Below are 16,616 nucleotides of genomic sequence, written 5' to 3' on the forward strand. Positions count from 1 at the left end.
CAACCTGGTATGAGAGACTCTGTGAGTGTCGCGGAACACTCTCCAGTATAGCTCAATGGATCGCTGAGGTGCGCAAACCGTCACACCACGGTAAGAGTCTGTCTCTTCGTGACGGAAACTGAGTTACTCGCAGAGTGATCTAGAAGGAGCATTGATAATAAGTCCACGGATTTGTGGCTTGAAACGTAAGTAAATTCGCATCTGGGAGTGATGTGGGACTTGATGGGAAGAGGACAGCTACGTTCTCGGTGTCAGCGGTTTGCGTATGCATTTACAGTAGGATGTGTGATGGTACCGTTAGGTAACCATATCGGGTACTCACTGGACTAACATAGTACGAGTTGAATTTCCCATACTTTATGCACTACGATTCTGATGTATTGCACAACTAATCTATGTGTCCATTATTCTCGAGCTCAACAAAACTCCCCACATCAATGTGGTCTGCAGGAGTGAACGAGCGTGACAGTGCATTGTGTTTTCAACCGAAGATCTCTCCATATGGCGGTTTCGTAAACAACACTCTGGCTTGTACTGCGCGGTGTTCGCAGAAACTGACATGTTCTTCAACGCTTGTGTAAATGGAAGGCAAGTAGAGCGCGGGCGTACTGACCGGAAAGTCTGGGGTTTGAACCCAACCTCTGCTTCTCGAAACTTCCTGTCTGGGCTTGGGCAGCCTGGTAGCATCCCAGCCGCCATGTTTCCTTCCGGTGATATGGCAGTTAGGCACCGAAAGTGTGCTACAGCTGAATACCCCAGCTTTAACCTCAAACGATGACTTTCATTCTGCTTATTCCAGGACCTCTTCATTAAACTGCTTCAATACTGAATGCCGAAGCTCGCGTGGTGTGACCGACAGTCGCGATTGTTAAAATATCTTTGCAATGAGACGACTGTTTTCATTCACTCTTTACTTCCACTAGCCAGCCATTTCAGAGGTATCTACTGAGGTTCTGCTGTAGATGATCAGGCAAGATTTCTGCAGCTATTTCTTCAATAGCTGCTTGGAGGTGTTGAACGGAGTTGAAAAACTGTTGGATTTCGTAATCAGTCGAAAGTGGTGTAATAACTGGGTCTTCGTTTTCCTTGTTAATTTTTTTACTAAGATATTAAGCGATCCGAAAAAATGTTGGTTTGTAAGTTGCGCTGAAATTGCAACCCAAAACCATAGCAGAATGGCGTTGAATTTAACTAACAGCGTGGAGTGAGATGCCTTCTAGAGATCCGCAGATTCATAACAGGTTTTTTGGTTTGTGTGACAGTCAAAGTGTCTGAGGAGGTCCCTCACATGGGAGATCAGAGCTAACGGTTTCTTCCCAATATGGCTGCAGTTTTGTTCTGTTAACGACACCTGGCGAGAGGCATGGCAACCATCCTTTTTTGAAATGCTTTGAAACGGGCACTGTAGAGTTGCATCAAATCCATATTCTGAAAAGCTTGTTGCCACGGTTGAATTGGGTCAACAACACATTAGACAAGAATGCATGCTTACTATGAGAAAAGGCTGTTTTTCAAGGTTCCAATATGTGTCTTACGAAGGCACTGTATTAAAGTGAACAATGTGCTATGGAAATGATGAATGAGATAACTTTGTTAATTCACCAGGCCTGAGAAATTTTGTAACCACGACGGATTGCGGGTGAGGTGGGGGGTTGGCATGCTCCTCATGGCATTCATCCCCGGACTAGATTGTTATCAGGATGATTAGACTCCTGAAAGCCCAAAATCTGCTGAGACCCTCAGCTTCGCTAGGTGCTGACCAGGCAGGCAACGCCCCCTCACTATGCAGCGCTTCACAGCCTTGTATCAAACCTGGACAGAGTGAGTCAGCCTTGATCAAGGTCAGGCAACGCCCCCGCAATATGCAGTGCGTCGCAGCCTCGTACCAAGCCAGACCGCGTGCGCCAGCATTGAACCAAGTTCAGACAGTGTCCCTCTAATAAATAGCTTGAGTTCATCGTACTTTCGCACTCGAACGCGCTTGTTCGGAACATACCTGTTGTGTCCCCTCCTGTGAGTTTTTTTCCGGCATTAGACACTGGAGCGGGTCAGCAGTCAGATACAACAGACTGGCGAATCAGCGGATATACCAGTTGTCGTCGCTTTCTATGGGTGATAAAACCTCAGTGATGGACACTGCATCATAAAGAAGATTTTCCTGTGTACAGGTTGAATCCGAACTTTCTGATTCGACGGAAGACATCCATGAGGTATCCCACATAATCGTTTACTGTGGTGCTCACTGCAGTTATATAAACTAACTACGGCATTGCAAAGCGCGAACCCCAAAGCATTTTGTTTGGAGCACGTTTAACGCCGAAAGGAAGGTGTTTGTTGCCTTTGTGTGTATCTCTAGCTGAAGACAACCATCCGAGAAATTGGATTTTGAAAAACCCCTTCCACCGCGGTCACCGAGTACTTGGAGAGGGTACTAGTGTGTCTCTAGAGCGTGGTGTAAACCCGCTGACAAAGCTTCATATCTTCTTATGAAACTATCCGCCTTTCCTAAAGTGTTTATGGGACAGCTCAAACAGAATAAATCAAATCACACGGTTTTACTCCAAGCTGGAAACAAATGAGCTTGACTGTCAATACATCGATCCATCCCTTCCAAAGTCATCCTCAGATAGTGGGTTTGTAGCGTTTGACCGGCTACGAAAGTGTTGTGTGGTGCAAGTAAAAAGGACTGAGTGGCATTTTGAGAGGCTAGATCGCCTGCATTGAAGTCAGCAGGAATCCGTGGGGAATTGCCGTCATTTGTCGCATCACAAACAGATGTCGCAATCCACAAGTTCAGTTTTTCAGTCCAGTTTATAGCCAATAAATTAACGTTCAAATTTACTACGTAACTTATGTCGCGTGCAGACGAGGGAGACGACAGGAACTTACATATGATTTCTTCCAATGGTGGTTGCTGATCTTTACTGGCATTCCGAACAACACGAGTCGTTGGACGATATGAAGTTTGATCGATTGTTATTTAATATGGCCGAGACATGGCAGTTATGTTCGGCTTGGTATCGAGTTGCAAAATAAGGTCGTGGTAATTGTGTACTTCTGTAAATAACCCGATCTGAGCTGAGACGGCTGGTTGCTAGGATTTGCTATCTTCCTGGTTCATTTCTGGTGACACTGGAACGCCATTTGCCCTGTGAACAAACACCTACCCGGCTGCGCTGTAAAGCCTGTTCATCGCCAGTCAGACGGCATTGTGTGATCTCGCCGAGAATCGTACAGGCTTTCGTACGACTTTCAATTAAAGAGCCAACTAGGAATCTAAGGGCAGGTTACAGACGCTGATAATAACCGAATGCACCGGCTGATAGTGATGCAGTCCTCTTCTCGCTGAAGACGACATGCGAGCAATACAAAATAGCCAGTAAGGCAGTAGGAAGTGTACGGTTTCGGATAACCGAATATTCAGAGAAGAAAGTCGTTGTATGAAATATACAGTCTTGTGATTTTGAGAAGGATCGTGTCACGTGTTTATGAAATGATTGCACCAATATACATATGTTGGTCGATGTGCTACTGACGCTTTATCCTGGGTCTGCAGTCGACACCAGGGCTTGACTGAAGGCCCCGGGGTCGTCTGCGCTGCGAGCGGAAAGTTTCCGTCCTTCCATTGCCATGGTGACAGCGGGCTGACAACCGCCACATCCTGACTGGGCTTGAAGCCTTTCAAAGAACACTAGTAAATAGACCGTCGGTTGGCAAGCCTGCATATGTTTCGCTAAATGTGTCCCCCTGCGCCCACCCGTCATCATGACTCATCATTGGTACTTCGAATCGTCTGACTCAGACGCACCGGTGCACCTAGGCCCTATAGCCACAATCCGTCCACCAACCCATGTGACTGCGTGTTACCGGAGTCCTGAATATTGTTCACTCTATCCAAACTGACAATCGACGAATAGCGTGAAAGTATCTACGGCATCTGCGGCCATGTAGAGTCCTATGCGCACCAACCGCGGGACCAGCTCGCATTTAGGCGAGGGCCTAGAACGTAGGTTCATTCTTCGTGGAAGTATTAGATGGTTGACTTGTGTGAGAAGTTGGATGAGCCTCTTGGCATATCCCATCGGAACTTGCGTGCATGTGCCACGAACTGTGGTTGGTTGACTGGACCGCTGACTGCGAAGACAAAACAATCAATGATATAAAGTCTGAAGGCCACATGTCGGTTATTGGTGTTTGTCCGTACCCCGTTACCTTCCTCCGTCAAGACAGTATTAGAGAGCATGTGACTTGAATCCAATTATGGCATTCGATGGTTGGATAGATGGTCGTGTGCGTCTGAGTGTCTGCTTTTGGAAGGATCATGATAGTCCAAGATGGATTCCCCTTCTGCAGGTGGAAACTCCAGAATTCATAGTATGAACATATCGAGTAACAGACCAAAAGGCAGGTGATAGACACCGTTAGCATAATCTGTATGCAATTCAGAGTCTGTTCCAAATCGGCCGATAACGGTTCTTGACGGCCGCTGCTTTCTCTGTCCAGTGGACCTAATAAGGTGCTTCGAATCTCCCGACTTGAAAATTCTGTTGTTAACTGTTTACTAGATGAATGCTTTACTTGGCTTTGTATAATGTTTTACGCGTGTCAACGTTTCATCCAGGTGTGTTCCTTCTGCTCAGAAACGGTTCAGCAGGTTGCCTGATAGCGGTGCATCATTGTTAGATGCGTATCTATCATTCCGTATAAAGAAATCGAACATTTGCGTAGCATTTTCTTCACCTTGCATCTTCAACAGGGCTTTTTTAAAAGCATCAACAAAACACTACTTGTCCATTAGACTGTGTCTGGTAGACAGGTGTGCAAGAGCGTTCATGTTTACGGAATCGCGATGGGTTAGAAAAATAATGGGAGTGAATTGTTCCCGATTATCAGGCATTAGGAACTGAGGAGTTTCGAGCCGTCAAATAGATTACTGAGGCCACCGATAGTAGTTACGGGAATGATTTCCAGCCATGTGGAGGATGCATCAACAGTGAACAAATAATACCGCCCCTTAAAGTGGCTTGTGACGCCATTGTGAAGGCATGTCCAGGAACCACTTGTTTCTGGCCAGAGTTCCAATGCAGTCGGAGCGTTTGTAGTTATGATACGGCTATAGCCAGCATGCTTTTAATGTATCGCTCACTGTCTGAGCGATACTGAGCATATCTTTTAGCGATTGCCTTCCGATGTGATATTCCATGCAAATGATGTCAGTAATATGAAGTGACGATTGGGATGCATTTTACGAAATGTTGGACTGCACAAACAACGGCAAGACCCCATATTCCTATTTGGCAATATCTTCCGCCACATTAAAGGTATGAGGTGCATCACAGATGTTCTTTGTATGAAAGTGGCACGTTTGTGAAGGAGAACAACACCTATACCTTGGTCAAGACGTCTGCTTCAACTGGACAGTGATATTTTGGTTGTAGCGGATTAGTAGAAAATGAGCAGTTGGAATCTGTTTGATGATCACTAATATCAACGGACAAGATGGTCGCAAATACCAACTGCTTTTGTTGTTCTGTCTTCCTTCTTTAAAGGTGCTCGAAATCCACGCATGTTAGGTACGAAATTATTACAGTAATTGACCAGTTCAAGTAAGAACTGTAGTATCGTCCTACCGGTTAGAGCTGCAAGTAGCTCGATGACCACTATTTTGCAGGATCGTTGCGACCTCTAGGGGTGTTATTAACAGTACACCCAATATGGTCTGTGATCGGTAGGAATAGTCCATGATTTCAATAAGCAGTTCGAACCCGTACTGCTGTGTACTCACAGAAACGGTGTTAGATAGTCTTCTTTGGTGACATCCGTATAGATTGTGGCAAATCATCAACCGCCATGGACCCAGCTATATGCAAGCCCACTGAAGACGTCTACGGTGCATAAGGATGTTCCTCCTTCATACACTATAACCTATGGTAAAGTACATAATGTTGAATCGCTAAGGTATGTCCTTTGGTGGGTAACGATGAATCTGAACGAAACAGCCGAATGGGCAAGGCATTTGGTCTAGGAACCTACGGAAACCAATGTTGATTCTTTTATCAGAAGGATCACATTTAGGAAGAGCTTGGTTCAGTCTATTATTAAATAGACCAGACTACTCTTAGATTCATTCTTTCTCTAAGAGATCCCATCTCTTTCAAACCTGGAATTGCAAAACCATTGTTTGAAGTTATCCTTCCTGAGTGGTTCCTAATTAGAGGTTGCCAATATGGCAGTACTTTAGTAGTAACGCTCTTATCTTAGTATCTTCTTAGTAAATAGCATTAAATGGGTCAGGAGACCTCAAAAGACTGACTAGTTGTTCCCTGTCGATGAGTACACCGATCGATATGGTTTATTAGGAATTCGCAGTTCCCGGGCTCTCTTGCCTCGGAATATTTCGTCTAGACCATATGGTTATTCAAGCTATTGTTTCACTTTATAGCTACGTGACTATGCATCGTCCACACACCAAAGCTGGACTTTTCAAAAGGGCTTCAAAGAGGTTCGCACTAGTTTCACTGTAATACACACTGGGTTATACAATATTCTTGCGATTGGTGTGAACCGGTCCACGGCCGTATTCCAAAGAACGTTGCGACACAGAGCTGTTAGACAAGGGATAAATAGTACTGTTTACTTAGGTAAGTGCTGTTAATAAGTTATATGAGAAGAAATAAATCGTCAATAGGAACGTTGGTTTTGTTATCAACATTTCGAATTTGAGGTACAAGCAGTTGTGAGAAAACAATAGCCTTGTAAATACATGAGCACCATCCACACTAGCCTACAGCTTTATTTGGCCGATACTAATCTGCAAAGGAACAACTACATGTATTTTTCAGATTTCAATGAAGCTAAAAACTGACCTGATTAATAACTATTAAGTAGTCTGCTTCCAAGTCTTTCTTTTTGAGAGAGAGACCTCATTTCTAACCAAGAAAATTTGTCCATTGAATACACTGTCACTTTTAATAAGTTCGGCGAAAATACACCAAGATATGTGTAGAGAAGTTCTGTTGAACAGACCATTGCAGATAGAATATCCGTCATTTTTTCAGGTGTCAGGTTTTAATTATTCTCGTTGGTTTCCCCAATAGCCGCATGGCAAAATCCCTTGGCCCTTACGAGAATGCCGCCCTGATCTGAGGGAACTTAGTAGGTCGTTATAGCACAGGAACACCCAGCACCAATCGGTGTATGTAAACATTCATACAGAATTTGATTTGTCACAACGTGCTAGCTGTTGAGCCGATTCAAACAAAGCTGACCGAGCTGAGTGACAGGTTATGACTGTGAACAATTAACAGGAGCGAAACACGAGTCCAGTAAGTTCACTCTTTAATGCGCACTAACCAAAATTAGCTCGCCATTTCAGAAGGAGGTACGTCCAAATAACAGCGACAAGAGAACATAAAACGACAATAGAGGAAAATGTTGGTAGCTCAGGTATCGTTTGCAATCAAATTGCCCAGCTCAGCGAACAAGCCAACGACCACCATAAAACGACAAATATACTTCGATCAGATGAAAAACCTACCGATTATTACCAAACGTTTCCGAAGAAAATGTGTTTTTTTTTTAAAACAGGTGGCAAAAGGATGACTAAAAAGATGACTATTCATTGTCAAAAGAATTACATTCCTCTTTCTTACATAAGAAGAACTTTTTTAAGTGCCACACAAACTACGACTCAGTAAACAGATATCTTCGGTGCTGATCGTCACCTCGACCGACAACATTATTCATGAGGTTATTGAAATTCTTCGACAGTCCGAAGAGGCCATTCTGGGAGCTCACCAGGTAGGCATAGTGCTCCAGTTTACCTGGTGGACCTCTAGTAGACCTGGTGTTCTACTTGAACTCCAAATTACACGCAGTTAACGAAGTACGCCTATTTGCAAAGTACGTTGTTCTTAACGAGAGACGTGGGGCTTATGGGGATTCGGAAACTGCCCGACCTGATGGAACCTAAGAGAAGCAAGACGCAGTCTTGTAAGTAGCGTGTTCTACTAAGAGTGCAACTCGAATGTCGTACCAACTGAGACACAAGCTCTTTTTGCAGCACATTCAATTGTGAGAATATCGTGAACGAGAGGTTAAGTCGAGCGCCACTAAGTGACCCCATTTGTAAATGAGTACATTTCGCCGTACCAAAATAGGTTATCACAATCTTCATCAGTAGAGCTCCCATTTCGTCTCCTAACCAGCTACTGTGGGTCAAAGTAGCTTGAGGGGTACCGTGATCAGCAGTCAGCGGCCATGGTCATCCAGCCAGTGGACAGTCGAGGTCAGGCATTTCCTGTAGGTAACCTAGCTATTCGACTAGAGTAGGTGGGTGGGACGTACCATGAGCACTGATGTCCATTTGACCGCTGGCAGACCTCAACTCATCTAGCATAACGCGTATCTTTTAGGGCACTCCCATCAGTTCATTGTTGTAACCCAACAACAAATGCGTCACCCATACACTCGGAGAGCAGCATTCATTGAGTTCACGCGATGGTGCGTCGCGCGCAGATGCGTACGCGAGCACGAACATGAAGCAAACTAAGGCACGGATTGGGTGACGTACTGAAAGCTCGGATCTTGTCGAAGCGCGTAAAGTGCGGCTTTTGAGGTGCGGTTTTGCCAGCACCCAAATGACCGTATGAAATTTACCAAGTTTACGGTGAGGGAGGAGGCCAGTGCTGTCCGCACCCCTGAATTACTGCATGGGCTAGGGACCAGCTCGTCACCGGCCAGTCGTCTCATGGCGTGACTACATCGGAACCTATGTGGAATGGTTTTTGCTGTCGGTTGACTTCTGAAGTGTTATCTCGTCCCTCTTCAATACCAGTGCACACTATTAGATAGAATGCCTCATCCGTTTTGGTCAAATTATTCGGCGTAATTGACTATTCACGTCTTGTGCCCCAGCTATGTTGTTGGCCGGCTACGATGTGCCGATGATCTGTTGTGACAGCTGAAATTCAGCCACAAGATCAGCTCCGCAAGCCCTCATCGAAGGACAGAGCGAGCACCACAATACACTCACACATTAACAGAATCAATTTGGTGGGTTGGTCCGATTATGATGGATTGAAGGTGATAGTAACGTATAGTATAGAATCACTCTGGTGTCGACGGACAAGCGTGTCTTTACAACATGGTTAATCTGTCTGACAACGCTTGGGGTTGCATTTTTCTCTAAGGAAGGTTATATCTATTCGGTTTGAACGACTTTCGAGTTCACAAAGCCCATAGACTGTGAAACCAGTCAACGAAGTTGCTATAACGGTTCATAGCTTTGTGCTTTTGGACTTTTCAGAATAACGTTATTCAAAAAGTCCACTTAAATAATCCATCATGGAACATGGCAATCCAAACAATGTTAGAACAGCGCACTACCACCTTTTCTAACATCTACTGCTTCCGATTGTTCCATATGTGCCCATGAATTTTGTTCAACTGCTTTGGTTGGCTTCCATCCGGAATCATACACATTCGGGCTGCATTGACCAAGATAATGAGTAGTTTCCTTTATGAATATCGAATATCGTGTCAATCAAAACATGAGGTGGCCTGTGTGCAGCACATCCAGTTGTAGAATACCATAAACGAGAGATTCAGTTGAGTCTCTCGTGAAAACCAAACTGATTCGCAAATGACTATATTTCTCGAAAATAGTCATGAAACATTTTACTGAGAAGTACACCCCCACTCACAGCCGTCATGAGAGAAACATTTCTAGATAGTCTGCAAAGCCGACACAAAATTTTCTGGACTAAAGGTAATTTTTGCGGTCAGTTAATTCGATTTGAAATTTTTGCTGAAAACCGTACAAAAATTAGATCATGATTTCAACCTCCATAGATTCGTTCAATGATTACTCGGTATTTCAAGTTGAATACATCAACTTTATAACTTTTACTGTCTTTTCATAGTAGTAACTAGTCATTTCCCTTCAGATTCATGGTTCCTGTTGCATCATACAATGATTGCGTGTTACAGATGCTGAAAACTGAATGGCGTGTTCGGTTGATATCTAGCATGTATCTAAATTGAACGACATACGAGTGCCGGCACGAATCTTCTGCGGACAGTCATCAAAGATCTTTCTCGCCCTTCACAAGCAAGAAAACCTGGTAACACATTCCTACATGTGGGCTGGTCCCTCCTTCGGAAAGGAAATGGCCGTGAGATTTGGCCAGATTGGCCTTTTCTGGTCAGACCCTAGTCGAAGAGCATCAGGACGCGCCCAGACATGGAAAAAGTACATGTGCAGAGAGTGACGTATCCCCAAGGTCACCATCAGTACGACACGTCCGGAAAGCAGGTGCGTTGGCAGAGCTCACCAAACACGGCGTAGCAACGTGAGACCAGTGGAGTGGGGCTGAAAGTGTTCACGACCGGAACACCGCCATTGGCTGTACAGAACGAACAAGTGAACGACCATATTTGGCCCTGTAGCCATCCCATATATTTACGCAGAAGCTCTCTATGTTTTGTCCTGACAATACAGCCGTGTCCCGAGTTCTCTGTCTTCTCCGTATCGCGTAGTCTGGCAGGTTCAGTGAAGGCGTAACCAATAGACGGACGCCCACGATGCACCAAAGAGATGGGCCAGATCCCTAGTTTTATGCGAGAGAGGAATCAAGCTTAAGCCAAACATTAGATTTCATATGAAATATCCTATGTGTGGATTATATATTATCCTGCCGTTTGAAAGTCTCGCACAGTAAACAACGAACATAGGCGCTTACTAGGGACCTGAATTCCCTAATGTTCCGTGAAACCTTTTTAAATGATTCAACTGATGGTCCTAAAGTAGGTTGGTTGTTGCATGTCTTACATCTTCTCCCCAGCCGGTTTATTATTCGTCCTCAGGTGTAATATCATACGAAGAATATTATCTACGACAAGTAATGAAGCTGAGTTTTCTGACAAACTGGTCAGTTATCACATCCCTCGTAGTCAAAAGATGCTCAGCATTGGAGGGATGATCTTTCGCCTCGTACACATTTATACCAACTAACGGAGTAGGAATGGCGGACTAGATGGAACTTGCCTGAATTGTCAACATTTTGGCGTTTTCCCATTCCTAGATTATCGGAATGATTTAATGGATTTTATCCTAAAATGTGGGCCTATTTGACTACCGGAGCGAAAGTGGAGTTATCATTTAAGATCGCCACGTGAACAAGTATGGTTTGCGTGTACTGAACTTCCGTAGAGCATACTAGACCTGCGTAGATTCATGAGATGTTTGGGTTGAGGCTAGAATACTCCACGTACTGCGCTTAACAGTGCGATTAAAATGTGTGTAAACAGATACTCACATGGTTTGCGAATGTGACTTCAGGAAACAGCGTGTGAAACCCGGCGGGTTCATCATTTTTCAACTATAATGCCAACTTTGAGCTGTCAACCTTTGACGGTCTTTTGTAAGTTAAGCCGGGTTCCATAATGTTCCGTCTACTAAGCTAGACGATTTTCATTTCTCTTTGGACCGAAAGAAAGCTCTCATGTTTCTTAAAATGAGCTTGTTGGGACCTGGGAAATTCAGTTACCCCATCATCACCCTTACTGTTGGACTTTACTCGAGCTCATGAGTACACATTACTTTGAAATCTTTTTAGCATTGATTCAAAAGCTAGACAATCACCGTTGAGCTCACATCAAAGAATTCTTGTGATTTACTGTATTGCGTGCAAGCTACGTGGCAAACCTTTTAGGGAAAGTTTAGTTGCTAAGCTCATTATGTAGTCACAAGAATGTATACCGGAGTTGACAGCAGAGCAAAGCTTGTCAAGGCGTAAGGGGGACCAGTTACCCAGTGCAAACAGTGTTTTCATTCTCCGATTTCTGAAAAATGGAACAATAAGGCCACGTTGTCCCCTTTTCCGAGGTCAGCATTTTGATCATCAATTCAATGGAAAATATCCTGGGACCGCGATAAGCGACTCCCTTAGGACTACCCTATTTCTGCAATGGAGGTGTTAGTATCCCGTGACATACCTTCTATCAGTACGACTGTCATAGACCAAATGTTTTGAACTGTGAACAAAATATTGCTTCTTCAGCACACTTGCTTGCCCACATTAGAGTCATGCACTCTGGTCTGTTTTTCGGTCTCCTATGCGCGTAAGTTATTTCGGCTAATTCCTTGTGTTTTTAGCCTTCGTAACTCCGATAAGAAGTCTGATCTAAAAACTGCCCCAGCAACAACGAAAAATGGAAAAAAAGTCACGCAGTGAATTTGGTTTTTTAGCTACCTGAAGGAAGCCGGGTAGTTTCTATTTTTTATTAAGCGAGAGTTGAGACAGCTTCACATTTGATGCGAGAGCTCAGTCACCGGAGTACGAATGGGCATGAGTGTACCATGTGTGCTGTCGCTATACCTTGAGCCTGAGAGACGGTAGTTACCACAGCGACTAAATCTGCTGATCAAGCCTCAACAGACGTCCGGTCGTTTGCCCGCTATAAAAAACACTGACTGCTTTCTAATCTTTACTGCAACAAGGAATGAATGAATTCGGATTCATACTACACCTATTATAGCATTGATATTTACTAGAAGCCTACTTTGAGTTCCGCGCCATTCGATCATAACTGAGTAACCAGGCCGCCTGTGTGCCAAAAATTATGCTAATGACTGGAAGAAACCCCATCGAGTGTTTAAGTTCAGCAGTTTTCTCGTGGATAAGCCCGAGACGCATCCAGTGACTGCCTATCAGACCCTTCTGAAACAAGGGCACTTAGTACTTAGATGTGCACTTTTTTAGATTTGATGAGTGCTTCATACTCCCTCGGTTTGTGTGGTGACATTTCCCGAAGTGTGTACACTTAATTGCAAAGTTTTTGATAGCCATCCGGGCAGTGGAATGGACATTTCAAGCTCTAGTGCTCTAAGCAGAGAGGAGGCCTGATATGTGTGGTATAACGGAGCGCTTCCAGTGCATTGAGGCGTGTTCGTCTACCTTTACACGGAATTTCATTTGATCAATATGAACAAATACACCCTCTTTGCGTTAGCTGATTACATACGAGAACAGGAAACTCTGCATATATGAGGCCTAAGCCAGTGTGATACAACTGCTACAATCGCGTACTGTACCGCTGAACAACTACGATTTATGCTGCAATCAATCCCACACACACTGCATAAAAAGTGTACTTACTCTTTCAAGTTCAATGTGAAATAGAGATCCTCTTGATTCGGAAACGCATTGGTCAAGAATTGTCTCGTGATTGTTGTAGTGGGTTTTGTGCCCTGACAACCAAAACACACCTCATCTCCTTCAGGCTCCAAGCAATATTCTTTGAACCCGGTAAACGCTGAGTTCGCGGACAGATGAACGCCATACCGGTCGGTGTGTCCTGGTCCTCCAACGTATTCATCATTACAGATATCACATTTTTCAAGGCCAATCACATCCCAATAGGGCACTGCAAAGTTGTGTATACCATGAACCTCAAGTGCAATTTTGCTCAACATTCGTTCCCATATCAGCTGAAAGTACCGATGCCACGTTGGGAACGTCACACCATCATGACTAAAATTCAAAATCCCGAAACGTGAGCACTCTTCTTCTGTCTCGTACAAAGTGGGCCGTGCGCCATATCGATGTATGAATGCTGCCCAATATTGCACACTGGCTGATTTAAATCGCGGCTTGAATAATGGATCAGATCGGTTGTTTGTTGCTTCGTCCAGTACCCAAAAACCAGATGGCCACGTCTGACTACGATACATGACATCTTTGAATAGTTCGAGTTCATCTTCCGACAGAGATCGAATGTTACGCCGTATTCTGATTTCTCTCTGGTCACAGTGCGGTCCAGTCCAGCCAAACCAGCATTGCTCACAAGCTACACCGTAGAAGTTATCCTTGCAGTGACACAAGTGGTCGAAGAACCGTGTTGGCCAAAACATTCGATCATCCATTAGGAACACCCTTGGTACATACTCTCTGTGGATAGTGAGATGTTGACAAGATCCACGTTCTGGACCCCCACAGACCAGATGATTGAATGGATCGGTGGGACAGCAGGTTGAAAAAGGTTGGCTCACATTATGTGCACATTGCTCTGGTATCAGCGCCGTCACGTGATTCGTTTTTAGGGTCACGATACCGAACAATACTAGACAACAAACGGTAATGAGTTCGTCAATTTTACTCATCCCGAGGGTGAACTGCTGTGACGGTTCCGTTGACTGGCTTCCAGATTCGCCCGTTGGTTTTCATTACTCAACCATAGATTAAAAGGTGCATTACGTGTGAATTCCATACAGTTCACGCTGATCGATTACACATGCACTTATTTTTGTTGTGAGTGCAAGCTAATGCCACGTTTAGTCTGATAGACGTGCCGATAAGTTCCAACCTGAAGTGGTACCCGTTCGATTGGATTCCGAATAATCAGGCCTTAAGGGCTGCATGATGATGTGTTCCACGATAATTGTGTTATACTGTATAGATTTTTGCCAGTGACCAGGGAATGAATCACCTTTCTTTACTGCTTGTCAGTACAATCACGTTACCTGGACCACAAGTAAAAGGGATTTGTCAGAAAGATCTGATTCCTGAAAATAATGCCAGAATGCCCGAAACCTACTGAGACCCCCAAGCCCCACCAGAAAACTCACTAGGGAAGCTGGCAAGCATCCAGGTCAGTCAATCGATCAATCTATTCAGCAACGGCCGACAAGTGTTCAGGCGTTTCGCACAAGTACTACCGACAGTCCACAATGATGAGTGTTTCCCAAACGCCAATCAGACAGCCTGGATCAATGCAAAAATCCCCATTAAATAGCGTGGAGACCCTTGTCACTTTTGCACTTGCTTATTCGCGATATAGCTGTTTGTTCCTTGTTGGCGAAACTAAGACGAAACTAAGGCTCTGGAGTGGGATAGCAGCTGGATGCAGCAGAATCCAAGGTTGGGATACTATTCCATATAATGTTGGATTTACGGAAGAATCACCAAGAGCTGCTGGGAGGTTAAGACCATGCTCTTGACCCGCACGGTAGAAACATCTGAGGATCGCCATCTAAACAGCGACCGGATGTTGGTGGTGGCGCTCAAGGCGAAATATGGAATATTGATAAAAAAAGACAAAACTATTTGGAAATCCGGGAGCGGAATAAGACCCGGAAGTACTTTTCAATGTATGTATGTTCACTTCTCCCTCGATGGGATGAAATCCTTGTGCTTGGTTATAAAATTAAATAAAGTGACGCAACAACAGTGCGATTATTACAGTTTTACTCCATTAGGAGGGATCTCCTGTCTGATCCATTTAGGCTTCTCTTGAGCCTGAATATCCAGATACGTTCAGCCCTGAGGTCGAAATAAACCAGACTTTAAAACATACAAGGGTTAGATTTCCTTTCGGAGCAGACGAGCGACTCATATGGTTAGGCACCTGTCCATTAAAATTTCAGAAGTATTTTATGGGCAGCACACTGCGAACAATTGTAATCTGTCTTATCGGCCTATTTGTCTCCTTAGTTTTACAGAAGATGAAATAGTGACTATATTGAACGTCCTGTTTCTTGTTATCTCGTGCAGTTTGCTGAGAACTTCGTAAGGAATGACACTGGATCCAAGAAGAGATCGCTAAGTTTACTTTCACGTGAGTCTAGTCTAGGTAAATGTCCTGTGCACCAAGACTAGCACGTGATTGAAGGATTAGTGATGCTAGATCCCGTCTAAGTGCGAGTTAGTCACGCTGCTGATCAACCGCTTGTGACCGAACGGTCAGGCGTTCGAAATATTAGCAGAGGCCGGGGTTCATTAGCTCCCTTGAGTTTTGTGAGATGCATACTACTAATGAATCCTAATAAGGATAAAATGGCCTTACAGTGCTTCTTGACTTTCAGCACAGACTGGATTCACTTGAAGGACGAAATCTGAATTGAAGAAATGCCTGTAAGACAGGTCCGAGACGGATGAACCTGGTGGGCCGATATGGTCGGTGAATTCGGCTGATTTCAGCTCGTAGGCTGGTCATCCTTCGTTTGACAGGGTTCACCAACGTCTCCAGTAGTTCCGTTTATAGGGTAGGTGGTTGAGAAAGCACTACTGCAAAATGTGGTTGAACCACTGATACGTTGCTCGGGGCAACGATCATGTATGAATACTAGACCTGGTGTTTGTCACCTCAACTCAATCGGTGGAAGCTGCTGGAACCCGAATCGGCCAATGCATGCCTAAAAGTGCATTTCCAATTAGCTGGAAAGCTGTCAGTGAGATCATGCCAGAAAGTGTAAAAGGAATGAATTAGGAAGCCGAGGGATCACACAGTTCGGAAGGTATCTTGTTAGAAACCCGAAAACCCTTATTCAACAACACCTTCACAGAATCCCAGCGCATACACCATGTCCAGCTCCATAGATGTCGCCAGAGCCGGTCAGACTCATAAGGAAAACAATGAAGACATGGCGACCAGCACATGTGAGACCTGATGCTCTACAACAAATGCCAGGAACTACTCATTGAGTGCAGAAACACAATGCTGACTGAGAGACAAGCACATCAAGAACACCTCGTCCAATCAGCGAAGAGCGCTCGGAAACGCATATACACCTAGGTAAATCGGGGGGGGGGGGGGAGAAAGAAAAGCCACCGGGG

General features: G+C 44.5%; 2 protein-coding genes across 2 annotated transcripts in view; one reads left to right on the forward strand and one right to left on the reverse strand.

Moving 5' to 3' along the window:
* The window catches only part of T265_07191 (hypothetical protein), a gene marked incomplete at both ends in the record, with an annotated part of 36,052 nt that extends 21,826 nt beyond the window's left edge, over nt 1-14,226 (reverse strand). The window contains one exon of the mRNA XM_009172647.1: nt 13,161-14,226. Within this exon, the coding sequence (XP_009170911.1) occupies nt 13,161-14,164 (1,004 nt within the window). The remainder of the gene's footprint in view (nt 1-13,160) is intronic.
* T265_07190 (hypothetical protein) overlaps nt 1-16,616 on the forward strand; it is a gene marked incomplete at both ends in the record, with an annotated part of 52,445 nt that overhangs the window by 13,929 nt on the left and 21,900 nt on the right. The gene's annotated exons all lie outside the window — the stretch shown is intronic.

The sequence above is a fragment of the Opisthorchis viverrini genome (assembly GCF_000715545.1).
Source record: "Opisthorchis viverrini unplaced genomic scaffold opera_v5_162, whole genome shotgun sequence".
NCBI lineage: Eukaryota > Metazoa > Platyhelminthes > Trematoda > Opisthorchiida > Opisthorchiidae > Opisthorchis > Opisthorchis viverrini.